This window comes from Sardina pilchardus, chromosome 7 (assembly GCF_963854185.1).
Source record: "Sardina pilchardus chromosome 7, fSarPil1.1, whole genome shotgun sequence".
In the NCBI taxonomy this organism is placed as follows: Eukaryota; Metazoa; Chordata; class Actinopteri; order Clupeiformes; family Clupeidae; genus Sardina; species Sardina pilchardus.
In genome coordinates, this window is record NC_085000.1 from 35542022 (window position 1) to 35566349 (window position 24328).

The 24328-nt window shown below is 42.7% G+C and overlaps 1 protein-coding gene across 1 annotated transcript; it reads right to left on the reverse strand.

Annotated features, from left to right (window-relative positions):
* Positions 1-3091: 3091 nt before the first annotated feature.
* Positions 3092-11371, reverse strand: LOC134088076 (arrestin domain-containing protein 3-like). The gene is made up of 6 exons (XM_062542008.1): positions 11011-11371; positions 10022-10082; positions 5741-5888; positions 4812-4908; positions 4414-4673; positions 3092-3919 (listed from the first exon to the last, which is right to left on the reverse strand). The coding sequence occupies exons 1-6, from the start codon at positions 11267-11269 to the stop codon at positions 3695-3697; spliced, it is 1050 nt and encodes a 349-aa protein (XP_062397992.1). The 5' UTR covers positions 11270-11371; the 3' UTR covers positions 3092-3694.
* Positions 11372-24328: the final 12957 nt, after the last annotated feature.

Consider the following 24328-nt stretch of genomic DNA (forward strand, 5'->3'; position numbering starts at 1 on the left):
CCTTTTGCTAATGTTGTGGTTTGTGATTTTACTGCTAGCTGCTTGTGCCTGTTCATGCTGTTTCTCTGAGAGTCTCTGACTGCACAACAGTGTCTGCATAGTGAACTGCAGCATGACTTGTGCAGCAGGCTACAGGCTGTGACAACATGTTCTGTGAAAGGATGAATGGTCCTAATCACATGTCACCCCACTGCTGATCTGAGGGTGTAATTATGTGATCTGAGGTGTAATCTGTGATCGTGAGGGTGTGATCTGAGGGTGTAATATGTGATCATGAGGGTGTAATATGTGATTTGAGGTGTAATCTGTGATCTGAGGGTGTAATATGTGATCATGAGGGTGTAATCTGTGATCTGAGGGTGTAATATGTGATCTGAGGGTGTAATATGTGATCTGAGGGTGTAATCTGTGATCATGAGGGTGTATTATGTGATCATGCTGAAGTTGGAGCATTCCATAGTTGCAGTAGGGGTGCAGTGCAGTGCAGTGGGGGCTTTACGTTAGCTGTGGTGGTTTCACATATCAGCTCATCCACAGATCTGTTGATTCCTGGAAGGTAAATGCGGTAATGAGCCTTAATGTTAAAGAAGGGTCAGTGCTGTTAGAAATGAATGCCTGTATTTTGTAAAAGTCTTTAATAGGCATTCTGACCCCACAGTTCTCCCCATAATCTTTCAGTCCTCAGGAACACTTGACCCAACTGTGAAGCTCTGTTTGCGCTGTGACAAAGAAGATCAAAGCAATATTCAAATGCTCCTACCAGCAGCACAACTCCTGATATTGACCCAGAACTAACTTCAAGGCAGTTAATGTTCAACTGTCATAACATAATGTGTATATGTCTATGTATATTTGTAAGTGTATGTGGGTATATATTTATTCATTTGTCCAATTTAGTATTGCACATTTTTACATCAGAAGCAAAGGCTTCTGTTGCTTCCCTAATTCAAGCTGTGTGCGATGACCTACTAAGTCCTGCCAAACTCCCCATCTGGGTACACATTAATTCATATGGACACCTCATATGAACATACTGTATGAACACATTAACTCATTTGAATATGAACACATTAATGCAGTTGCAAACTTAAGTTCGAGAGGAACGTGACGAAAACTTTGCCACGCCTCCACTTCCTATAAACTTGATTGCTTGGTCAACGCTCACCTGCCGGTGCTTCTGCAGTGTTTTTTCTCGCTCGCAACCCACCACCTCCCCATTCGCCTCCCGCTTGCCTCCCGTCTCGCTTATGACGGGGGGTGCTCACAGAGATCACACCAAATGCTGCCGGCGCGGTCTGGTTGGTGTGATACAGCGGTGCACTTCAGGACCCCAGCCTGCGACCTTGCCCAACTTGCTATCTCCGCTTAATTATAATCATAATGTTTCTGCTACTTAAATTGCAATATAGTCTCCAAGCTCAGGTCTAGTCTGGTCCCCTTATTCGTGCTGCATTTATCCGTCGTCTGGCATCTTGCCTGGCCTCCGCTGCAGGTCAGGCACGATATCATGTTAAGCTTCACGGGTGCGCACGGTCGTCACTCCGGGCTGACGTCTGCCAGCGCAGTAAACGCCCGGCGTGATCCCATGATGCACTTCACGACCACGAGTGGTAATGCCAGCGCAGAGCCACCGTGCTCACGAGAAGCTCGTCAGGACCCTGACTAGTGACCTACACCAAGCACTCCCACATTCATTTATTTATCTGGCAAATTTTCGGATAGTGAACTTTTGAAACACATATGAACACGTTAACTCATATGAACACGTTAACTCATATGAACACATTAACTCATATGAACACCTCATATGAACATATGAACTCATAATACCACAATGAACACATGAACTCCTATGAACACTTCATATGAACTCAGGCATTCACAACCAAGAGGATCTCGGCCTCCGCTAGTCTCACGCTAACACTACTGACCAATACACGCCACCCCAAGGGAATAACCTACTGATTACCCCCAGGGAGATGAGGGTAAGCTACCCACACAGGGAGGTGAAGGTAAGCTACCCACACAGGGAGATGAAGGTAAGCTACCCACACAGGGAGATGAAGGTGAGATACCCACACAGGTTCAAATGCACTACACAGGGAGATGAAGGTAAGCTACACACACAGGGAGATGAAGGTAAGCTACCCACACAGGGAGATGAAGGTAAGCTACCCACACAGGTTCAAATGCACTACACAGGGAGATGAAGGTAAGCTACTCACACAGGGAGATGAAGGTAAGCTACTCACACAGGGAGATGAGGGTAAGCTACACACACAGGGAGATGAAGGTAAGCTACACACACAGGGAGGTGAAGGTAAGCTACACACACAGGGAGATGAAGGTAAGCTACCCACACAGGGAGATGAAGGTAAGCTACCCACACAGGGAGATGAGGGTAAGCTACACACACAGGTTCAAAAGCACTACACAGGGAGATGAAGGTAAGCTACACACACAGGTTCAAAAGCACTACACAGGGAGATGAAGGTAAACTACCCACACAGGGAGATGAAGGTAAGCTACCCACACAGGGAGATGAAGGTAAGCTACACACACAGGTTCAAATGCACTACACAGGGAGATGAGGGTAAGCTACACACACAGGTTCAAAAGCACTACACAGGGAGATGAAGGTAAGCTACACACACAGGTTCAAAAGCACTACACAGGGAGATGAGGGTAAGCTACTCACACAGGTTCAAAAGCACTACACAGGGAGATGAAGGTAAACTACCCACACAGGGAGATGAGGGTAAGGTACACACACAGGGAGATGAAGGTCAGCTACACACACAGGTTCAAATGCACTACACAGGGAGATGAGGGTAAGGTACACACACAGGGAGATGAAGGTAAACTACTCACACAGGTTCAAATGCACTACACAGGGAGATGAAGGTAAGCTACCCACACACAGGGAGATGAAGGTAAACTACCCACACAAGGAGATGAGGGTAAGCTACCCACACAGGTTCAAATGCACTACACAGAAAAGGTGGACTCTATTTGGATGAGAGTTTCTTGATGGTAAAGGAGGGGGATGGGGAACTGAAGATCTAGTAAGAAGACAACCTGAAAGACTGGCTCAAGTGAAGAAAAATACCAAATACATATTTATTAAATATTGTGATGTGGCAAACTCTTAACATTACATCTTACAGTTCTTACACGGGAGTCTAGACAGGGGCTGGGCCTGAAACACCTTAATACTCAAAGATAGCTAGACAGGCGTTTACCTGAGAGAGGCACACTTCTGCAGGTGTGCTCAAAGTCCACACCAACCACACGTGCACACACCTCTAGAACCCAATCCCCAGTGAACAGGGCACGGAACCACACAGCACAGCACCTCACAGCTCTACACAACACAGCAGTAGCCCAACACAGATATCAGCTTAGAACATAACATTAGGATTAGTGTACACAATAATGTCAACATAATCATCATTGGTATTTTTTAGTGGAAACTGAGTCTGTAACAAAATGGCATTGCTCTCTAGACAGAAGTCACTGCTCTCTAGACAGATGTCACTGCTGTGCTCTCTAGACAGAAGTTGTTGCTTTTGTCTAGTCAGTGTAGTCGTTGTCAGTGATGGCTGGAATGATAGCTGTTTTTGTCTAGTCAGTGTAGTCGTTGTCAGTGATGGCTGGAATGATGGCTGTTTTTGTCTGGTCAATGTAGTCGTTGTCAGTGATGGCTGGAATGATAGCTGCTTTTCTCTGGCCAGTGATCGCTGGGAGGATAGCTGCTTTTCTCTGGCCAGTGATCGCTGGGATGATAGCTGTTTTTGTCTGGCCAGTGCATTGCTCCTGGTTTTGCTAGCTTCTCTTCTGACCGGTCATCTTCACTGGGCAGCACGATCAGAGGGAGTTTGATGAGTGGGTCTTTGGTCAATGAGACACTCAGGACTGCCTGCACACACAGATGAGCAGGTTAAAGCAACTCTTCTGGGCAGTTTAGGTGCAGCTCGCATAAGCAGCTGTGTGCTTGTTGTTAAACATGAACACATCTGTCCAAAAGCTGCACGTTACTTTGAATGCTCATACCTGTGTCATTACTCCCGGTACACAAACATGAACACATCTGTCCAAAAGCTGCACGTTACTTTGAATGCTCATACCTGTGTCATTACTCCCGGTACACAAACATGAAGACATCTGTCCAAAAGCTGCACGTTACTTTGAATGCTCATACCTGTGTCATTACTCCCGGTACACAAACATGAACACATCTGTCCAAAAGCTGCACGCTACTTTGAATGCTCATACCTGTGTCATTACTCCCGGTACCCAAACATGAACACATCTGTCCAAAAGCTGCACGTTACTTTGAATGCTCATACCTGTGTCATCACTCCCGGTACTTTGGTAGAATGTTGAAGTTGATTACACAACACTATAACTCACCTTGATCCTGTACTCCACCTTAAGGATACGGCAGTTGAGGATAGAGGGGGTGACCTCTTGAGGAACGGCCATCTTTTGTGTCACTGTCTCTCTAGTAGAGGACCCTAACGGACATTGCCATTTCTCTTTCAGGATGTCTTTGGTGGAAACCCGCCTCCTCCCTCGAGCAAAAAAGCTCTGCTTCTGGTATATGTAGAATTTGGGGACAACCTCACGTGTTGAGCTGTTGACAATTTCTGCGATGACAGGCACTTCTTCGCCTGTTAGAGAATAACAGATGGGTGTACGGTTTAATTAAGTTAAATATGTCATAGTGAGCTTCATGGCAGTCATTTTGAATGTAAACCATTTTTAACATTGTTATTAACAGTACATTTATGTTGGTTGTTTATTCTTACCTTGGTGGTAGCCCATTCTCTCAGTGAAGATGTTCATGGAAATGTTTCCAGAGGCGAAGAATGACACTTCCTTGTCTTTGGTACCGTACTGAGGAGACTGCAACAGAACAGGAAGTGTTGTAGACAAAGAGAGACCCCAGAGAAAGCTATGGGCTGATATTGACTCCTAGCAAATCAGGGCCATTCTTAAGCCCATGGCATGTACCTCTTTATTTTCAAATATCAGAGTAGATGTTAATTCCTTGTGCTTTAGGTATGAGGTTATAGGAGAGATCTTTAATTGCTAGTGCTTTAGGTAAGATATTTCACACACTTGAGATCTTTAATTGCTAGTGCTTTAGGTAAGATATTTCACACTGTTGAGATCTTTAATAGCTAGTGCTTTAGGTAAGATATTTCACACTGTTGAGATCTTTAATTCCTAGTGCTTTAGGTAAGAGATTTCACACAGGAGAGATCTTTAATTGTTAGTGCTTTAGGTAAGATATTTCACACAGTTGAGATCTTTAACTCCTAGTGCTTTAGGTAAGATATTTCACACAGTTGAGATCTTCAATAGCTAGTGCTTTAGGTAAGATATTTCACACAGTTGAGATCTTTAATAGCTAGTGCTTTAGGTAAGATATTTCACACAGCGGCTAATCAGCAACTAACAGCAACAGAACAACACCACCACAGCAACTAACAGCACCACCACAGCAACTAACAGCACCACCACAGCACCACCACAGCACCAGAACAGCACCACCACAGCAACTAACAGCACCACCACCACAGCAACAGAACAGCACCACCACAGCAACAGAACAGCCTCCACGCACATTTGAACGGGGTTATCAAGCAGGCACATAAGACATCATAATTGATCTTCACCATGTACTTTACCAATTCAAATCTGCTAGTATTGGCTCATACAATAAACTGCTTACCATGAGCTCTGGATAGGCCGTGTTTGCCTTTGGGACGAAGGTGAAGAGAGTCTTGGCTTTCTTTGAAACAGCCATAGATCTGCTAAGCTTTGCCGAAAGTCTGTATCTGATTTTTCCATGGCAGCCTTTGAAGGACGGCGGCATGTCTCTGTATAATGAGAAAAGTGTTGAGTTTGTTACATTGAGAATCATCGTGTTCAGACAGGTTGATGAGGTGTGTGTGTGTGTGTGTGTGTGTGTGTGTGTGTTGAGCTCACTGTGTTAAAACAGGTTGATGAGATATGAGACATGGGAGGCGCAGTGCAGATATGTAGTCACACACCAACTGAGTTTGGTGGACATGCAGCCATCTGACATGAGCTTTTACCATTTCAAAACAGGTGCTATTGTCCTCATTCAGTTGTAGATAAAAAAAATATTCGTATCGACAAAATGTGGAAATCTGTGGCTTCACCAAATGGCCATCATCATTCCCTGATTTAATCACAGTACAGTATTGCTCTTACTCTTGCACTCACAGTACAGTACAGTACAGTATTGCTCTTACTCTTGCACTCACAGTACAGTACAGTATTGCTCTTACTCTTGCACTCACAGTACAGTATTGCTCTTAATCTTGCACTCACAGTACAGTACAGTATTGCTCTTATTCTTGCACTCACAGTACAGTACAGTATTGCTTTTACTCTTGCACTCACAGTACAGTATTGCTCTTACTCTTGCACTCACAGTACAGTACAGTATTGCTCTTACTCTTGCACTCACAGTACAGTACAGTATTGCTCTTACTCTTGCACTCACAGTACAGTACAGTATTGCTCTTATTCTTGCACTCACAGTACAGTACAGTATTGCTTTTACTCTTGCACTCACAGTACAGTATTGCTCTTACTCTTGCACTCACAGTACAGTATTGCTCTTACTCTTGCACTCACAGTACAGTATTGCTCTTACTCTTGCACTCACAGTACAGTATTGCTCTTACTCTTGCACTCACAGTACAGTACAGTATTGCTCTTACTCTTGCACTCACAGTACAGTACAGTATTGCTCTTACTCTTGCACTCACAGTACAGTATTGCTCTTACTCTTGCACTCACAGTACAGTATTGCTCTTACTCTTGCACTCACAGTACAGTACAGTATTGCTCTTACTCTTGCACTCACAGTACAGTATACTCACAGTACAGTACAGTATTGTTCTTACTCTTGCACTCACAGTACAGTACAGTATTGCTCTTACTCTTGCACTCACAGTACAGTACAGTACAGTATTGCTCTTACTCTTGCACTCACAGTACAGTACAGTACAGTATTGCTCTTACTCTTGCACTCACAGTACAGTACAGTACAGTATTGCTCTTACTCTTGCACTCACAGTACAGTACAGTATTGCTCTTACTCTTGCACTCACAGTACAGTACAGTATTGCTCTTACTCTTGCACTCACAGTACAGTACAGTATTGCTCTTACTCTTGCACTCACAGTACAGTACAGTACAGTATTGCTCTTACTCTTGCACTCACAGTACAGTACAGTATTGCTTTTACTCTTGCACTCACAGTACAGTATTGCTCTTACTCTTGCACTCACAGTACAGTACAGTATTGCTCTTACTCTTGCACTCACAGTACAGTATTGCTCTTACTCTTGCACTCACAGTACAGTACAGTATTGCTCTTACTCTTGCACTCACAGTACAGTATTGCTCTTACTCTTGCACTCACAGTACAGTACAGTATTGCTCTTACTCTTGCACTCACAGTACAGTACAGTATTGCTCTTACTCTTGCACTCACAGTACAGTATTGCTCTTACTCTTGCACTCACAGTACAGTACAGCAGTGATGGGCAGTAACGCGTTAGAAGTAACGCGTTACTGTAATCCAATTACTTTTTTCAAGTAACGAGTAAAGTAAGGGATTACAATGGCAAAATCAGTAATTAGATTACCGTTACTTTAGGCTGCGTTACTGCGTTACTAAACTGCGATTTTAATTGCTTTTTGAGACTGTCTGGTGACAATCAGTATAATGTCCAACGCATTGCCAGAGATGTAAACAACAGACGAGACAACAGAGTGCGGGAGAGAGCATGACCATGCTACATTTAATAGCCTACGTGAGTTGGGGTTTTCCTAAACTTTTCCCATAGTTCGGGACTTGGACTTCTTTTGCTTATCTTTACTTCACTTTTATTGTTCTTTCTAATTTCATTTCATTCGATGACTTATGCTTTCACTCTGGACTGATGCTTCAACTCAAATGTCTTTTCAAATTCGAAATTGGGGTCGTTGACGTTCGAACTTGTTTTCGGTGGACATAATTAAGTTTGTACCGTTGGAGTCTTTGCGAGACAATGAGCAAAATGTCCGTAAATAATAGAGCCTGTATCATCTGCGTTCTCTGTAGTCGCTTTCAGACATAACCCCTGCGGTAGCCTATGAGGTTTGCCAGACGGAGGTCCGACTCTTCGGTTAATTATAGGCTACAGAATCTATGTATGTTTGAGTGAGGGGTGGCGCAGAATGCGGCCGCTGTCACAGGACTTACTGTTTTTATTTTACCACCGACAGCGCGCCCGTTCCGAATATTGTTGCAACAATGCAGCATGTATTCTGTTACATCCGCAGCATCGATGAAATATTGGAGCGTGACATGCAGGTTAACTGCGCAACGTTTCATTGAAACTCAGCAGTGACGCTCGTTGTTCATTTCACATAATCTGAACGAATTCACGTTCTTTATTTACAAATGTGTTGCATGCCGTTCATAGTTCACAAGAACTCGTTTATGCACAACACTGCATTTGATTCTATTTTATATGATGGAATATGCAGGAAGAATAAAATTAGGCTGAAAGGTGTATTGCTTTATAGTATATTTTACATTTTGTACTGTACATATTTATTGCTGGTCACTAGAATTTAATCTTGCACTGTTGCACTGTTGGACTTATTTGCACTACCAACTTGACACATACCTCATACTGGATCACAGTACCAATCCTCAGTACATTCATGCACATCTTATCCATAGTATTTTACTGCTCCTTTAGTCATGTTGATTTGTTGATTTGCTTTGTATTTTCCTGTTTACATTGTATTGTATGTTGTGTGTGGTGTCTTAAGCTGCTGGGACCTTGAATTTCCCCTTGGGGATCAATAAAGTATTTATCCATCTATCTATCTATCTATTCAGGTTGTGTAGCCTAGTTAGTGTGTTTTTGAAAAGTAACTAAGTAAAGTAATTGTAAAGTAACTAATTACTTTCGGGAAAAAGTAATCAGTAAAGTAACAGGATTACTTTCTTGGACAAGTAATCAGTAACTAATTACTTTTTCCAAGTAACTTGACCAACACTGCAGTACAGTATTGCTCTTACTCTTGCACTCACAGTACAGTACAGTACAGTATTGCTCTTACTCTTGCACTCACAGTACAGTACAGTATTGCTCTTACTCTTGCACTCACAGTACAGTACAGTATTGCTCTTATTCTTGCACTCACAGTACAGTACAGTATTGCTCTTACTCTTGCACTCACAGTACAGTATTGCTCTTACTCTTGCACTCACAGTACAGTACAGTATTGCTCTTACTCTTGCACTCACAGTACAGTATTGCTCTTACTCTTGCACTCACAGTACAGTACAGTATTGCTCTTACTCTTGCACTCACAGTACAGTACAGTACAGTATTGCTCTTACTCTTGCACTCACAGTACAGTACAGTATTGCTCTTACTCTTGCACTCACAGTACAGTACAGTATTGCTCTTACTCTTGCACTCACAGTACAGTACAGTACAGTATTGCTTTTACTCTTGCACTCACAGTACAGTACAGTATTGCTCTTACTCTTGCACTCACAGTACAGTACAGTATTGCTCTTACTCTTGCACTCACAGTACAGTACAGTATTGCTCTTACTCTTGCACTCACAGTACAGTACAGTATTGCTCTTACTCTTGCACTCACAGTACAGTACAGTATTGCTTTTACTCTTGCACTCACAGTACAGTACAGTATTGCTTTTACTCTTGCACTCACAGTACAGTATTGCTCTTACTCTTGCACTCACAGTACAGGACAGTATTGCTTTTACTCTTGCACTCACAGTATTGCTCTTACTTTTGCATGAGATGCAGGTGGAGAATGATTCTCTGATTATGTTGTTATCATGTTGCCATTAGTTTGAGTTCTATGATCTTATCATTCAGAGTAAGTGAGTAAATCACACACACGCACACACACACACACACATTTGATCAGCAAGACTTACTTGTTGGGGATCTGGAATGTAAATGGGTAAACATGCCTTCCAGGTCCAAGATTTAGAGCCCCTGTTGATGTGAGATAAAATATGTAAGGGATAATCAACGACGCGCCTTGCGTTTATGGGAAAATAATGCACGTTCGAAGTGGTAATAAGGACCCGACGCCGCAGGCGGAGGGGACTTTACACTTCGATAAGTGCATTATTTTCCTAAACGCACGGCGCGGAGTTGATTATCCCGCTTATACCACTGCTACTATCACTTTCGTTTATATTGCCGCTGTCTTAGGTACAACGTTGTTGTTTTTACCGTTACATTCACATTGGCGAATTAATATTCAAGTGTAATAAGCCCAAAAGAAGGGAACTACTTCATAGCCGTGCGGTATATCGAAAAATAATGCACGTTCCAAATAGCGCATCACAATAGGAAATTTGACCAAGCAGTGGTATAATAAGAAATATGAAATAAATTCATGTTTAACCCTAACCCTAGCACCTTCCAGGCAGTGCTGCCTTGAGGACATCATTGGAGGCTCAAAACACCAAGAAATGGAAAAGGACCCCATAACAAATAGAGTATAGATTGGAGCAGAGGAGAGGGGAGCAAAGAACACCTGTAAGCTTTGCTGTGAGAACACAAAAGCCCACCATTCTGTCCAAGATGACCTCATGCCAGACATAAGATACTCATTAAAAAGCATGACTATTGGACAGACCTCTAAAATGTACAGTTTTATCACCTGCTCATGAACTGAATGTGAAGGTTGGTGTCGGTAGTATGAAGTTTAACAATTGTCTGAAAATAATTTGAATTAAAGAAACATTAGGTCTACATACAGTGGAGGAAATCTTAAATATTTCACCTAAACTCATTAATAATGTCTAGCATCCGTATTTTTGTTAAGAAGAGTAAGACTTTTGTGAGGGTCGCCTGCTGAAGAGACCTTTATTGCTGTTTCAGCGAGAGAGCTCACACCAGTGAAATACATTACCATGAGAACTCTGCCCCTCCCTCAGTAGGTGCTGCTCCTGGGAGTAGTATTTCTCTTTATCATAATACACCACGGTGGTCTGGTGATAGTGCTCAGTCCAGAGGACCTTAGCTTTCCCCTTTGCCTTGATAGTCAGTGACTGGATCCTTGTTTGACTTGAAACATCGACGGTGACTCGTCCACTTATGTAGTCGCCGTTGGAGAAAGTGTTGCGTTGATTGATTGCATCGTAATCAACAGAAATGCTTTGGATTCCCATTATCTTCTCCTGTCCTGCTGAATTCAGCAAAGTGTGGTTCGGCTTGATGTTGTTCCTCAAAACCTCTTCTCATTCTGGTCTCTCCACACCAGCGCAACACATTTCTACACCAATACTTGTCAAACCTGATCGACCAGTTCAACACACAATAAGCAAGCCAGTGTGACTCATCACACAAAAGCGTCACAAGACTCTGAGTGCTCACGACCACATTGGTGACAATATACCACTGGAACATTGTAGTATACAGTATATATATATATACTGTATATACAGAACCAGTGAGTGCACGCATTGAAACGTGAGCGGTATGTATCAACTCGTCTTAGTTAAGGGAATAACATACTGTAGTTTAATGTGAAAACACGGTGAAGTGTTCCTTTAAGTGGTAAATATAAGAGCATGCCATTTTCATGAATGCATTTTGTTCAGGTGGTGGACATCAACACAAGGAGGGAATCTGTTCTTAGATGTTTAGTCCTCTACTTTGGCAAATCTGTTCACCATCTCAGCAAGGAACTTCAGGTACATGCATTGCTCAACCATCCATGAACAAACACATACACTATATTGCCAAAAGTATTCGCTCACCTGCCTTGACTCACATATGAACTTTGGTCACATCCCATCCTTAACCTCAACCCAATAGAACACCTTTGGGATGAATGAGAGAGGATCCTGAGAGCCAGTCGTCTCACTTGCGCTTCTGAAAGAATGGTCAAAAAAGTGTAAACAGTCAGCCCTAAAAATCGGATATGAGAGGGAATCAGATTTGCATCAGATCCGTCTGCAGTCTGAACGCGGCCTTAGTTCCCTTAGTTCCAGGCAAATGTGTTTCTGAATGAATGGTCAAAAAATCCCAGAAACACACTCCTAAACCTTGTGGAAAGTCTTCCGAAAAGAGTTGAGGCTGTTATCGCTGCAAAGAGTGGACCGACGTCATAATAAACCCTATGGATGAAGGATGGGATGTGACTTAAGTTCATATGTGAGTAAAGACAGGTGAGCGAATACTTCAGGCAATATAGTATATTGCCAAAAGTATTCGCTCACCTGCCTTGACTTAGGTCACATCCCATAATCCATTGGGTTTATGATTAAGTCGGTCCACTCTTTGCAGCTATAACAGCTTCAACTCTACTGGGAAGACTTTCCACAAGGTTTAGGAGTGTGTTTATGGGTTTTTTGACCATTCTGTAAGAAGCGCATTTGTGAGGTCACACACTGATGTTGGACGAGGCGACTGGCTCTCAGGATCCGCTCTAATTCACCTTTGGGATGAATTAGAGCGGATCCTGAGAGCCAGTCGTCGTAGTAGTATACATACTGTTCATGTAATACCTGTTTGGGTATTTTGGCCTCCTTTTGCATGAATTGCTGCATCATTTTGCGAGTGCAAATTTACAATTTTCAAGCACAAAATGACATGTCGTAAAGCAAAATTTTACAAGTATCGATGCCAATTCACAAAGTGCAGAATCTAATGGAAAGGGTGGTTCAATACACAGGACGTAGCCTATTTGTACAGTATGTTTCATGTTTTTCCAAAGAATGTTCTCTAATGATGACGTAAGGTGATTCCTTCATATCATATAACTTTACGTCATATCTGTCATTAGCCTGTGGTAAAATAGTTCACAGGATTGTATTTTTGTTTTATGACATGTAATTGTATGCTCAGACATTGTAAATTTGTAGTCTGGCTATCACCATACTAAGATCAATCTTTCAAGATTGATCATTAGTCTGAGGAGTCAAGAGGCGTGTTCAATGGGCAAATGGTTCAATTGACTACGCTAGGATAGTCCTTCAACCAATCAGACCAATGATCCGGGTGTGTCTTTTGGATAAGCATTCACGAGTCTGGTGGTCGGCATTCCTTACTATCTTTTGTGTTGCCAGGATATGCCAGCATTCCTTACTATCTTTTGTGTCGCCAGGATATGCCAGCATTCCAGGGACACAGACACCAGGGCTCTGATGGAGGGAATGGCCGTCGTGATCAGGGACACACAGGGTGTCCGCGGGGTCTTAAAAAGTCTAAAATTATACATTTTCAATTTTAGGCCTAAAAAAGTCTAAAATATAGAGATATTTTGCACTCTAAGTCTAAAATTGAGTTTGAGTAATTTAAGACCTACGTTTTTGTTTTACGTCGTTTTCCACGCCGTTCTGTTTTTGTCTTTTTCTGTTATGGTGGCAGTTATGACATGTCGCTGTTAGTGGAATGTAGCCTCCAACTCTACAGATGTGGAACAGAAATGTAATGTCGTCACAGGATGCAGTAGCACGTATTTTGATTCTCTGTGTGTGAGCAAGGCGGGAATAGTTATGAAGTAGGCTAACGTCTGAATGGCAGGAGATGTATACATGTTTGTTTCATTGACAAAAAATGTCAATTGACCGCAATCTGGCTTCGTTATGCCTTTTTTTAATACTTTGTGAAGGTCTTAAATTTAACCCAGGATGGTCTAAAAAAGGTCTAAAAAAGTCTAAAATTGCACTTGTTAAAACCTGCAGACACCCTGGACACAGACACCAGGGCTCTGATGGAGGGAATGGCGTTGTGATCAGGAACACAGACACCAGGGCTCTGATGGAGGGAATGGCGTTGTGATCAGGAACACAGACACCAGGGCTCTGATGGAGGGAATGGCGTTGTGATCAGGGACACAGACACCAGGGCTCTGATGGAGGGCACAGAGGTCCTCAGGAACTTGCCCTCAACTACAACTGCAGTGGCAATGCCATTTGGACTGACGTATGTGCTTAACCTCCAATATCCACAGGATTTAAAATTCACGTTTGAGTTTATCCATAAAGTACTGATGAAACTTGAGCCCAGGAAGATAGTACGTCGCCTCTTTACACAGCTGCACAGTCAGTGACTGTTCTGCAAAGCTGAAATATTGCTGTCAGTCATTGACATTGCAGACATTGACACACACACACACACACACACACACACACACACACACACACACACACACAGGATGGGAGTCCAGTCTCCACTCTACTGCTTTTGTTGTAGAAATGCAGTTGTTTGTTCACTGCTATAGTGTATATAATATATTATACTAGTTGTTTTTAGGGATTTGTTATCCTTATTCTTATTTTGACAAGAAATGATGTTGATGTTACAGTAGTAATCAGCCTCAAGCTATCTTCTATGTGTTATTTCACATCAAGGCTTGTGTTTTTCTCATGCCATGCCACGCCAATCTAGACCGATTTGAACATGAAGTCCTGACAATAAGTTTTTATTTTCCTTCCACTGGTAATGCTTGTATCAAATGATTCTCCTCTCCAGCTATTTGCCCGTAAAGTTTCTTATTGTGGTTTCCGCCAATCTGAGTTAACATATGGCAATTTAAGTCCCTATTCCATCTTTCTCCAAGACAAGTTACAGTATACGCTCCCCAATACCACTTATAGCTGATTTTGATCCATGTTCATTTGCATGTGTGAAAAATATTGTTCTGTTTATTTTTGCATGCCCATTCTTTGTGATTCATGGCCAATAAAATAAAAAATATAGGCTACTGAAGACAATTTTCTACAGTTGCTAAATTGTCACACTAATTAATGGGGTATAGGTTGACAAGTTATTCCCAAGACAGTTATTCCCATATGTTTTTTAATAAGAGGAATCCCATGGCAAGTGAGTTTCAAGGTGTGTGTGTTTCGGAAGGGAGGAAGGCTGCGTGTCAGGTATGGGTTGAAACCGTCTAGTAGTCTACCTGTCGAGCTGTCAGGTGACTTCAGTCAAAGTCAGTGCGTAAATAAACTTTTTAAAAAAAATTTATCTATCTGTCTCTCGCTTGCTCTCTTTCATACAATACCCATATGATTTAATGTGGAATCGTAGCAATATTTTGTACTGTTGTACTGTTACTGTTGCTGTATGTACTGTATTGTACAATGTAGGAAAATGTTGTACTGTATGTTGTATGAATTTGTATTTCTAACTAATGTATTTGTTGTTTTGCCAAAAAAGTGCTTAAAAACTGTGCTTTTCATACATTTAATAACTATTTAAAAGAATGTTTGGTCTGCTTGACTTTTTAGGTAAAAATAATATTGAGAGAATTTAAAATGGTTAGATTATGCCAATTACGGAGCCTTTTATATTACTTGTAATGAGTACATATAGCATATTGAACAAAACTAAATTTAGATCATGTGGGTTAAAAAGCTTTCTTTCCATTCAAGCCAATTTAAAATTTTAATTTGCACCGACTTCAGAAAAGAGTTTGCATGAAATCCATGCATTTGTTTTTTTTTTTATTTAAGTCAATGTAAAAGATTGATTTACACCAAATTAAGAAAATGCAGAAAATTTGTTTAAGCCAATTTAAAAGATTGATTTACACCAAATTAAGAAAATGCAGAAAATTAGTTGAATGGTTTCTGAACCTTAGATCAATGTAAAATTGGTATTGTTAAAAGCTGACCTAATTTTATTAATTGATCCAATGACTTTCTTTTTACAGTGTTGTTTTCATGGATCCAGATATGCATCCTGATAAAGTTACCTTGACCGTTGGAACTAAAATAGTCCCACATCATCACACACCCTTCACCATACCTAGAGATTGGCATGGTGTTTTGTTCGGTTTTGTTCAGTTAGTCTATTAGCCTGTTTGATTAGCATCACACAGGCTAATAGGCTAACCAAACAAAACCAAACAAAACACCTAGAAGAAAGGAGGCACTTAAAGGCCACATGTAGAAATGTGTGTGGGCTCCGACCTTTCCTGATCGTCCGCATTCTTCTTCCAATCACACTGTCTTCATCACCATGACTGATTGTCTCCATGATAGTGGAGGGACCACAGCCTGAGTGTGCCTGAACTAGACAAACCTGTCAAACACATTTGCACCCATTCTCAATATCCATTCAGATACCCTGTTACCCTGGCTTTGCGACCAAATAACTTAAAATACATATTCTGTAAGTATCTTCTGATAACTCTAATTATTGCATAATGCAAGCTGTAGAATTTCAGACTTGTATTTTGTTTTATGTAATTTCATAGTTTCATGGTTAAAAAAATGAATATGGGATATACAGTTCTGCTAGTTGCTATTTCTAAGAGCATTGTTGTTGAATGGTGATTGCTATTTCTAAGAGCATTGTTGTTGAATGGTGATTGCTATGTAGAAGAGCATTGGTGTTGAATGGTGATTGCCAGAAGAGCATTGATGCTGAATGGTGATTGCTATTTATAAGAGCATTGGTGTTGAATGGTGATGTAGAAGAGCATTGGTGTTGAATGGTGATGTAGAAGAGCATTGATGCTGAATGGTGATTCAATGTTTTCTTTTATCTACTTTGTAGGTCCTGATATACAGAATTTATATCACCCTATAGCAGCCAATCAGAAAAGAGTGTTTTTTGTTTCCAGGGTAAATGTTTCCTGTGAAAATGTCTGGACCTGCTGCCGGAGCTGCTTGGTGGACTTTCAGCCATGTACATAGCTGGATACACACACACACACACACACACACACACACACACTTATGTACAGTATATGCCGCCATGTACAGCTGCCTCCACATGTATTGGCACCCCCACAGTAAATATGAGCACAGAGGAAAAATCTAATGAAACAGAAAACAAAATACCCCCCAAAAGTAGTGTTGAAGTGCAAAATACCCCCAAAAAGTAGTGTTGAAGTACAATGGAATCTAATTAAACAGAGAAAACAAAATACTCCCCAAAAGTAGCGTTTAAGTACAATGGAAAGCAACACACAAAGAAGCCCAATTCTATCTGGAAATGTTTAGGTTGAGCTTTGACAGCAACTAGTTCTGGCATTTCACCAGCAGAAGGCCAACTGATTGAAGCTGCCTTGTTGCAGTAAAGCCTGCCCAGGAAGCCTGCTCCTCTAAAATGAGAGACCCTTTCCAGTTCTGGACTATCTCTTCATCAAGAGTCAAGACCTCCACCTGTTGTAGCTCTGCCAGATAAGTATCTATTGTCTACACATAACCAACTCTTTTATGTATGGCCTAGGACTCGCAACACTCAGTGATTTCATACTTTCCCAACACCTTCCATAATGCTGGGTGCAGTGCAGCTCTGTCCTGCATGTCTGTGATGGAATCCATCCACCAATATACAGTTTGATTTGTCTGGTTTTGTTCTTGCATGAAAAGACATGAGCATGACATGAAAATATGATACGATTAAAAGATGATATGGAACTACACATGATAAAATATGACGGTTTTGTACATTCCGATATGAATGACTCTTTTATAACTGTATTGGCTATTTGTCATTATTTGCTAGTTTAGACCAGTATATCCAATCCATTCTGAGAGCAATCACTTGAGTGCAACATACCATGCAACATAGTACAGTGCTGCCGCCTAGTGGCTGACCAAACCATCACAATCAAAAGTTGTTCTCAGTCGCTTTGGTACATCATTCGGATCATCCTTGAGATTAGCAAAACAGGAAGTGCATTTCTCAAAACAATTTGTACAAATAGCAGAACACCATGATTACCTGCAAAAGTTTCTGGCTCAAAGTCTTTAGTTCATCTCTCAAAACTACATTTCTGTGTCAATGAACATGTCAGTGCAAAGTCCTTGTGTCATTGTGTACGGATAAGACAGTCAAATGGCTTAAATTGTATGTTACACCTTAGTGTAGGCTATGTGGGAGTTTGATCGACTATATTCACATTTATGCTTTTACTGTTTTGTTTACTGTAATTTGTTGACAGACCCTGTCATTGTAATACAGGAAGGAAAAGATAGCACTGCATAATACAAAGAAAAGAAATAAAAATAAAGTAGAAGTTTTAGAAATGTACGAAAGCAACTGAAAAAAAACAGAAGTGGCTGTAGTTTGACTCCCAGATACAACTTTCACTGAACTGCTGTCTTCTCTTCAACATTCAAGATGATATTGTAACCCAATACAATGCAATACAATGTTAACCATCAGAAATGTGAATATGACAGCCTTGTTAACATTTCTTCAGTCAATACATTTCAATTTCAATTTAATCTAACTTATAGAGCGCCAACACATTACACATGTCTCATGTTTCTGCTTGACAGCCATGTATTCTACTGTGATATTAGGTTGATAGCTACCAAATATCTTTTTTTTTTAAATGAAAAAACAGTAGAAAAGCGCCTTGAATGTGTTGATAATGACGGCTACACCATGGACAGGTATAAATGAAGCAAAACTAGAGAAGCACTCAGAGAGCACAGCTACCTCCGCCTGCCTTCTTCCTAGGTTGTCATTGAACCTAAACTCTTCAGATAGCCACCACGTGGCCATACCATGCCATTACACCATTAAGCTAAATACATAAACGGCTCCGGAATCCCGACGGAATTACTTGGGTCATGCCTGACATTCGCTGAAAATTTCAGCGAAATCCATCCATTACTTTTTTTTCTTTTTAAGTTAGAAGTGACCAAACACCTCCATGTTTATCCCTTATTAAAATACAGTTACACGAGTAGTCACACGACCAAGTATGGTGAGACAAAATAAAACGTGGTGCATTTCTAAGCAGGTAAAAGGGATAACTATATTGTGTGGCGGAATAATATTGGGGGCACGACTCTGCGCAGTAATATCCTCACTCCAAAGTGAAACTGAAAGTGCAAGAGTGAGTATATTACTGCGCCACACACAGTTATCCATCTTACCTGCTTAGAAATCATGCACCACGTTTTATTTTGTCTCACTATACTTGGTCATGTGACTACTCATGTAACTGTGTTTTAATAGGGAAAACATGGACGTGTTTGGTCGCTTCTAACTTTGGATCCTAATGAATGCATTGGGCTAGCTAAATGCTATCAAAGTTGCGCCGCGCGCCAGAGTCAGTGAGTGCACGCATTGAAACGTGAAAGGTAGCCTATGTATCAACTCGTCTTAATTAGGGGAATAACGTAGTTTAATATGAAAAAACGGTGAAGTGTTCCTTTAATAGCCTAGTATTACACCTTGTGGACAGACATAGGCCTGAATTCTAGGAAATAATATCTGTAGAGTTAACGTCCGATTGAAACCATAGCAACACAAGTGTTACAGCTGGAGCTGATGCACCTGACTGGTGACCGTCTGACTGGATCCTCCAGATGCGTTGTGAGGGTATAACCTCCACAACAACTTCCTCAGGAAGCTCATGTTAGACATGTGTCATGAAAACGGCCTCTTAGTCAAACAGACACACACCTGTGAGTGCAAACAGGATATGGGGAAACCACACTCAGGCCTGGGGAACACCAGGGGATGAAGATCACATCAACTCAACACTATAGCATAGACAGAGGGGCTGTTCCTCCATTTCCCCACTAGTAGGCTATAATCTATAGGCCACTGTAGGCTACTTTCAATGTCTTCTTTCTTCAGAGCAGCCCCTCTGAAGTCTCTGAGCAACAATTCAAAGGCATATTCTCCTACATTGTATTCAACAGTAGTAGGCTAATCTAAAATTCACATGTGCAACAATGGAAAATAGCATAGCCCACGTCGTGGCCTAGGCTATATCGTTTTGTTAAAAAAAAAAAAAAAAAAAAACTTCAGTAAGATATCTTACTGATAACGTTTTTTTTTTTAAAGTAGGCCTGAGGGGCTACCGCACGAAAGCTTGCGATGACAGGATGACACTCAATTGGCTGAACACCATAGCGCCATGGGAGGGCGGTGCATTGAGCACTTCAGTCGGTCCCTCGCATCACCCCCAATATGAGCGGGCTATTACCACCCCCAGCGCAGATACACAGTAGGAAATAGTCGAAGCTTTTGCCAGTGATGGGAGAAACAGCGAACAAGGCAGGAGATTACGGACCATTTCATTGTTGTCTCAGCTTTCGTACTCCTCAGGCACATACAGAGGAAAGGACATAGACAAGTGAGTATTTTTACCTTAACTGTTGTTTCTTGTTGATGGGGAAGGCTATTTGCTGTAAGTCTATGGGCTATTGTCATGCACATGTCCGTGATACCACCAGCGAGACGCGGGGAGCAGCATCCGAATCATCATTGCTGTCAAGTGCCGCGATCAGGCGGCCCTGATGAGCTGATGTGGGCTAGGACGTATCGCCTACTCCTAACGTTAATGCACCTGTCGTAACGTTATATCACCGCTCATGAATTCTCTTGTCGTTTGGGTGAGTAGTGCCGGTGTGTGGTCTTGCCTTCAATCGTGTCACCATGCTGGTCTCCGGCGGGTTCGCCAGGATATTCAGTAGGCTAGACTCATCATGAACGCTTGCATTGTCTATCGGAGCCTAATCCGCGATGAATTGGCACGTGGGCTGCCGTTATCACAGTAATAAAGCTGTTCTGCATTAACCACACCAACGGCATTAGCATGTTAAGAAATAGCCTACGTGTACACTACATATTGACATTATCGTGTGAAATGTCGGTCAGTTTAGCGTCGTTTGGATGCCGTCTGTTATTCTAGATGCATCATTTGCTGTTGTAAAATGTTTGAAAAAAATGCCTCACAAGTGCGCTTTATGAAAATGGCTAGCATCAGGGTGTGTCAATTCATGACAGTTTGGGATGTAGGGATACTTCACACGAGATTACCATGCCAGTGGTACGTACAGGTGGACAATTGCCTCTGAAATCTATAATTTGGTGTTTATGTGGTTTTATAATAAAGGAGTAGCCTTTCGTAGCATCAGTAGCCTTGGAGGTCTAGGAGTTCTCACATGTTGCTACATTGATGCTGCGCCCGAAGCCCACGGAGCATTTTAGTACAAGGTGTTGATACTCATGCTAACGGGAACTCATGTGGATTCAGCCGACCCCCGAGAGAAGAGTATTTCAGAGCAGTCTGATTTGTTTTTCATTTCAGGTAGGCTGATACATCCCAAGAATCCTACAAAATAAATACTGTAGCAGCTGGAGTAACTTTCACACTTGGTTAACAATAGGAGACTCAGTATAGGCTATCCTTTGTGAGTTAGGCTGTATTCTGAGCTTTACAAGCTGAATGTTTTGCATGAGGATGGCAGTTCTCATTAACCTTTAGAGATGAATTTCCACAGAAGCAAACTGTTGCTATGACAAGTAGCCCAGTGACGGCACAAGCAGACAAGATGTGGGCTATTGGCTCACTTCCTCTCAGAGGGGCTGAGTGATGTGTGGAGTGGAGTGGGGGCATGCGATTCATTCATATGTAATGCACACTATAATCTCTTGTGTGTACTTGCTCTGAGTCAAGCGTCTCTGACCCAGCCCTGAGTGCCCTCACAGATCAACACTAACTCTCCAGATCAACACTAACGCAAATATATTATCAACACTAACGCACATATCAACACGTGACCCCTAACTCTCCAGATCAACACTAACTCTCCAGATCAACACTAACGCAAATATCAAAACTAGCGCACAGATCAACACGTGACCCCTAACTCTCCAGATCAAAACTAAAGCACAGATCAACACTGACGTATCAACACTAACGCACAGATCAACACTGACGCACATATCAGCACTAACACACATATCAACACTAACACGCATATCAACACTAACACACAGATCAAGACTAACGCATATCAACACTAACACACATATCAACATTAACACACATATCAACAATAACTCACAGATCAACACTAATGCACAGATCAACACTAACACACATATCAACGCTAACGCACAGATCAACACTAACGCACATATCAACACTAACGCACTGACGCACAGATCAACACTAACGCACAGATCAACACTAACGCACAGATCAACACTAACGTACAGATCAACACTAACGTACAGATCAGCGCTACCGTACAGATCAACATTAACGTACAGATCAACATTAACGCACAGATCAACGCTAACGCGCAGATCAACACTAACGTATATCAACACTAACGTACAGATCAGCACTAACGCACAGATCAACACTAACGCGCAGATCAACACTAACGCACAGATCAACACTAACGCGCAGATCAACACTAACGTGCAGATCAACACTAATGCACAGATCAACACTAACGCGCAGATCAACACTAACGCACATATCAACACTAATGCTGCGGTGGCCCCTAGCTCTCCAACTGTGTGCTATCGTTGTTGCTCTCCTGGTGTGATGGGTGAAACCAATAAAGATCCTCTTTAGAGACCCCCCCCCCCCCCCCCCCCCCCCCCAGCTCTTAGTGGTGTGGTCCAGCTGGTCGGGGCATAAGGTCATCCTATAGCCACATTTGAGGTCAGGGTGGGTTTAATGTATAGCATGTCTTTTTCCCTGTTGTGAGTGAATGAGGCACACTGCAATATCCTCTACGAGTCAACACTAACGCATGGGCTGGACAGTCTGTGCTAACCCTGTTTCAGCACTAACGCATGGGCTGGACGCTGGTGTGTAATCTGTGCTAACCCTGTTTCAACACTAACGTATGGGCTGGACGCTGGTGTGTAATCTGTGCTAACCTTTTCAACACTAACGTATGGGCTGGACGGTTGGGCATAGGAGAGTGGAAAGGGCCGCTGGTGTTTAATCTGTGCTAACCCTGTTTCAGCAGGGCTGTGAAGACGCTGGACTTTGCTGGGCGGCTGCTTGTGGCCTTCCCTTAAGTAGATCCCCGGTCCTGAATCAGCTTCTGTTTCTGCTTAGAGAAAAGCCCTCTGTGTGCGCCCTGTGGATAGCCGGATATTATGGGCCCTGCTACAGCTGGTTCAGATGGAGGCTCCTCTCCCTGATCACTCTCAGATGCCACACAACATCAGCATAGAATAGAACAGAATAGAATAGAAATTGAATCAGGCCTGATGCTCTCTACCAAAATGTGTTCATTGATAGTTCAGAGGTCATGGTTTCTAGTTGTTGTTCATTTTTTTCTGATCTTCCTTTAGTCTCACTTTGGTTGATTCTCTGGTGCAATCTCTCTCTCTCTCTCTCTCCCTCTCCATCTCTCCATCTCTCTTTCCCTCTCCCTCTCTCTATGTCTCTCTCTCCTTCACAATCTCTCTCTCCATCCTCTATCTCTATTTCTCTCTCTCCCTCTCCATATCTCTCTTTGTCTCTCTTTCCATCTCTCTCTCTCTCTCTCTCTGTCTCTCCTGTCCAGTATTAGCTGGGAGGTTGTTGCTAATAGTGGCTGGGTAGGAGGGGTTATGGTGTGGGCTTGTGACATCAAGTGACTCAGCCCTTTCTGCTGTCTGGGTGGAGGAGAGAGTGTATCAGGCCTCTCTGCTGTCTGGGTGGAGGAGTGTGTGTATCAGGCCTCTCTGCTGTCTGGGTGGAGGAGAGTGTGTATCAGGACTCTCTGCTGTCTGGGTGGAGGAGAGTGTGTATCAGGAGGAGAGTGTGTATCAGGCCTCTGCTGTCTGGGTGGAGGAGAGTGTATCAGGCCTCTCTGCTGTCCAAGTGGAGGAGAGTGTGTATCAGGCCTCTCTGCTGTCCAAGTGGAGGAGAGTGTGTATCAGGCCTCTGCTGTCTGGGTGGAGGAGAGTGTATCAGGCCTCTCTGCTGTCAGGGTGGAGGAGTGTGTATCAGGCCTCTCTACTGTCTGGGTGGAGGAGAGTGTGTACAGTATCAGGCCTCTCTGCTGTCTGGGTGGAGGGAGGAGAGTGTGTATCAGGAGGAGTGTGTGTATCAGGCCTCTCTGCTGTCTGGGTGGAGGAGAGTGTATCAGGCCTCTCTGCTGTCTGGGTGGAGGAGAGTGTGTATCAGGACTCTCTGCTGTCTGGGTGGAGGAGTGTGTGTATCAGGCCTCTCTGCTGCCTGGGTGGAGGAGAGTGTATCAGGCCTCTGCTGTCTGGGTGGAGGAGAGTGTGCATCAGACCTCTCTGCTGTCTGGGTGGAGGATCTGCTGTCTGGGTGGAGGAGAGTGTGTATCAGACCTCTCTGCTGTCTGGGTGGAGGAGAGTGTGTATCAGACCTCTCTGCTGTCTGGGTGGAGGATCTGCTGTCTGGGTGGAGGAGAGTGTGTATCAGACCTCTCTGCTGTCTGGGTGGAGGAGAGTGTGTATCAGGACTCTCTGCTGTCTGGGTGGAGGAGAGTGTGTATCAGGACTCTCTGCTGTCTGGGTGGAGGAGAGTGTGT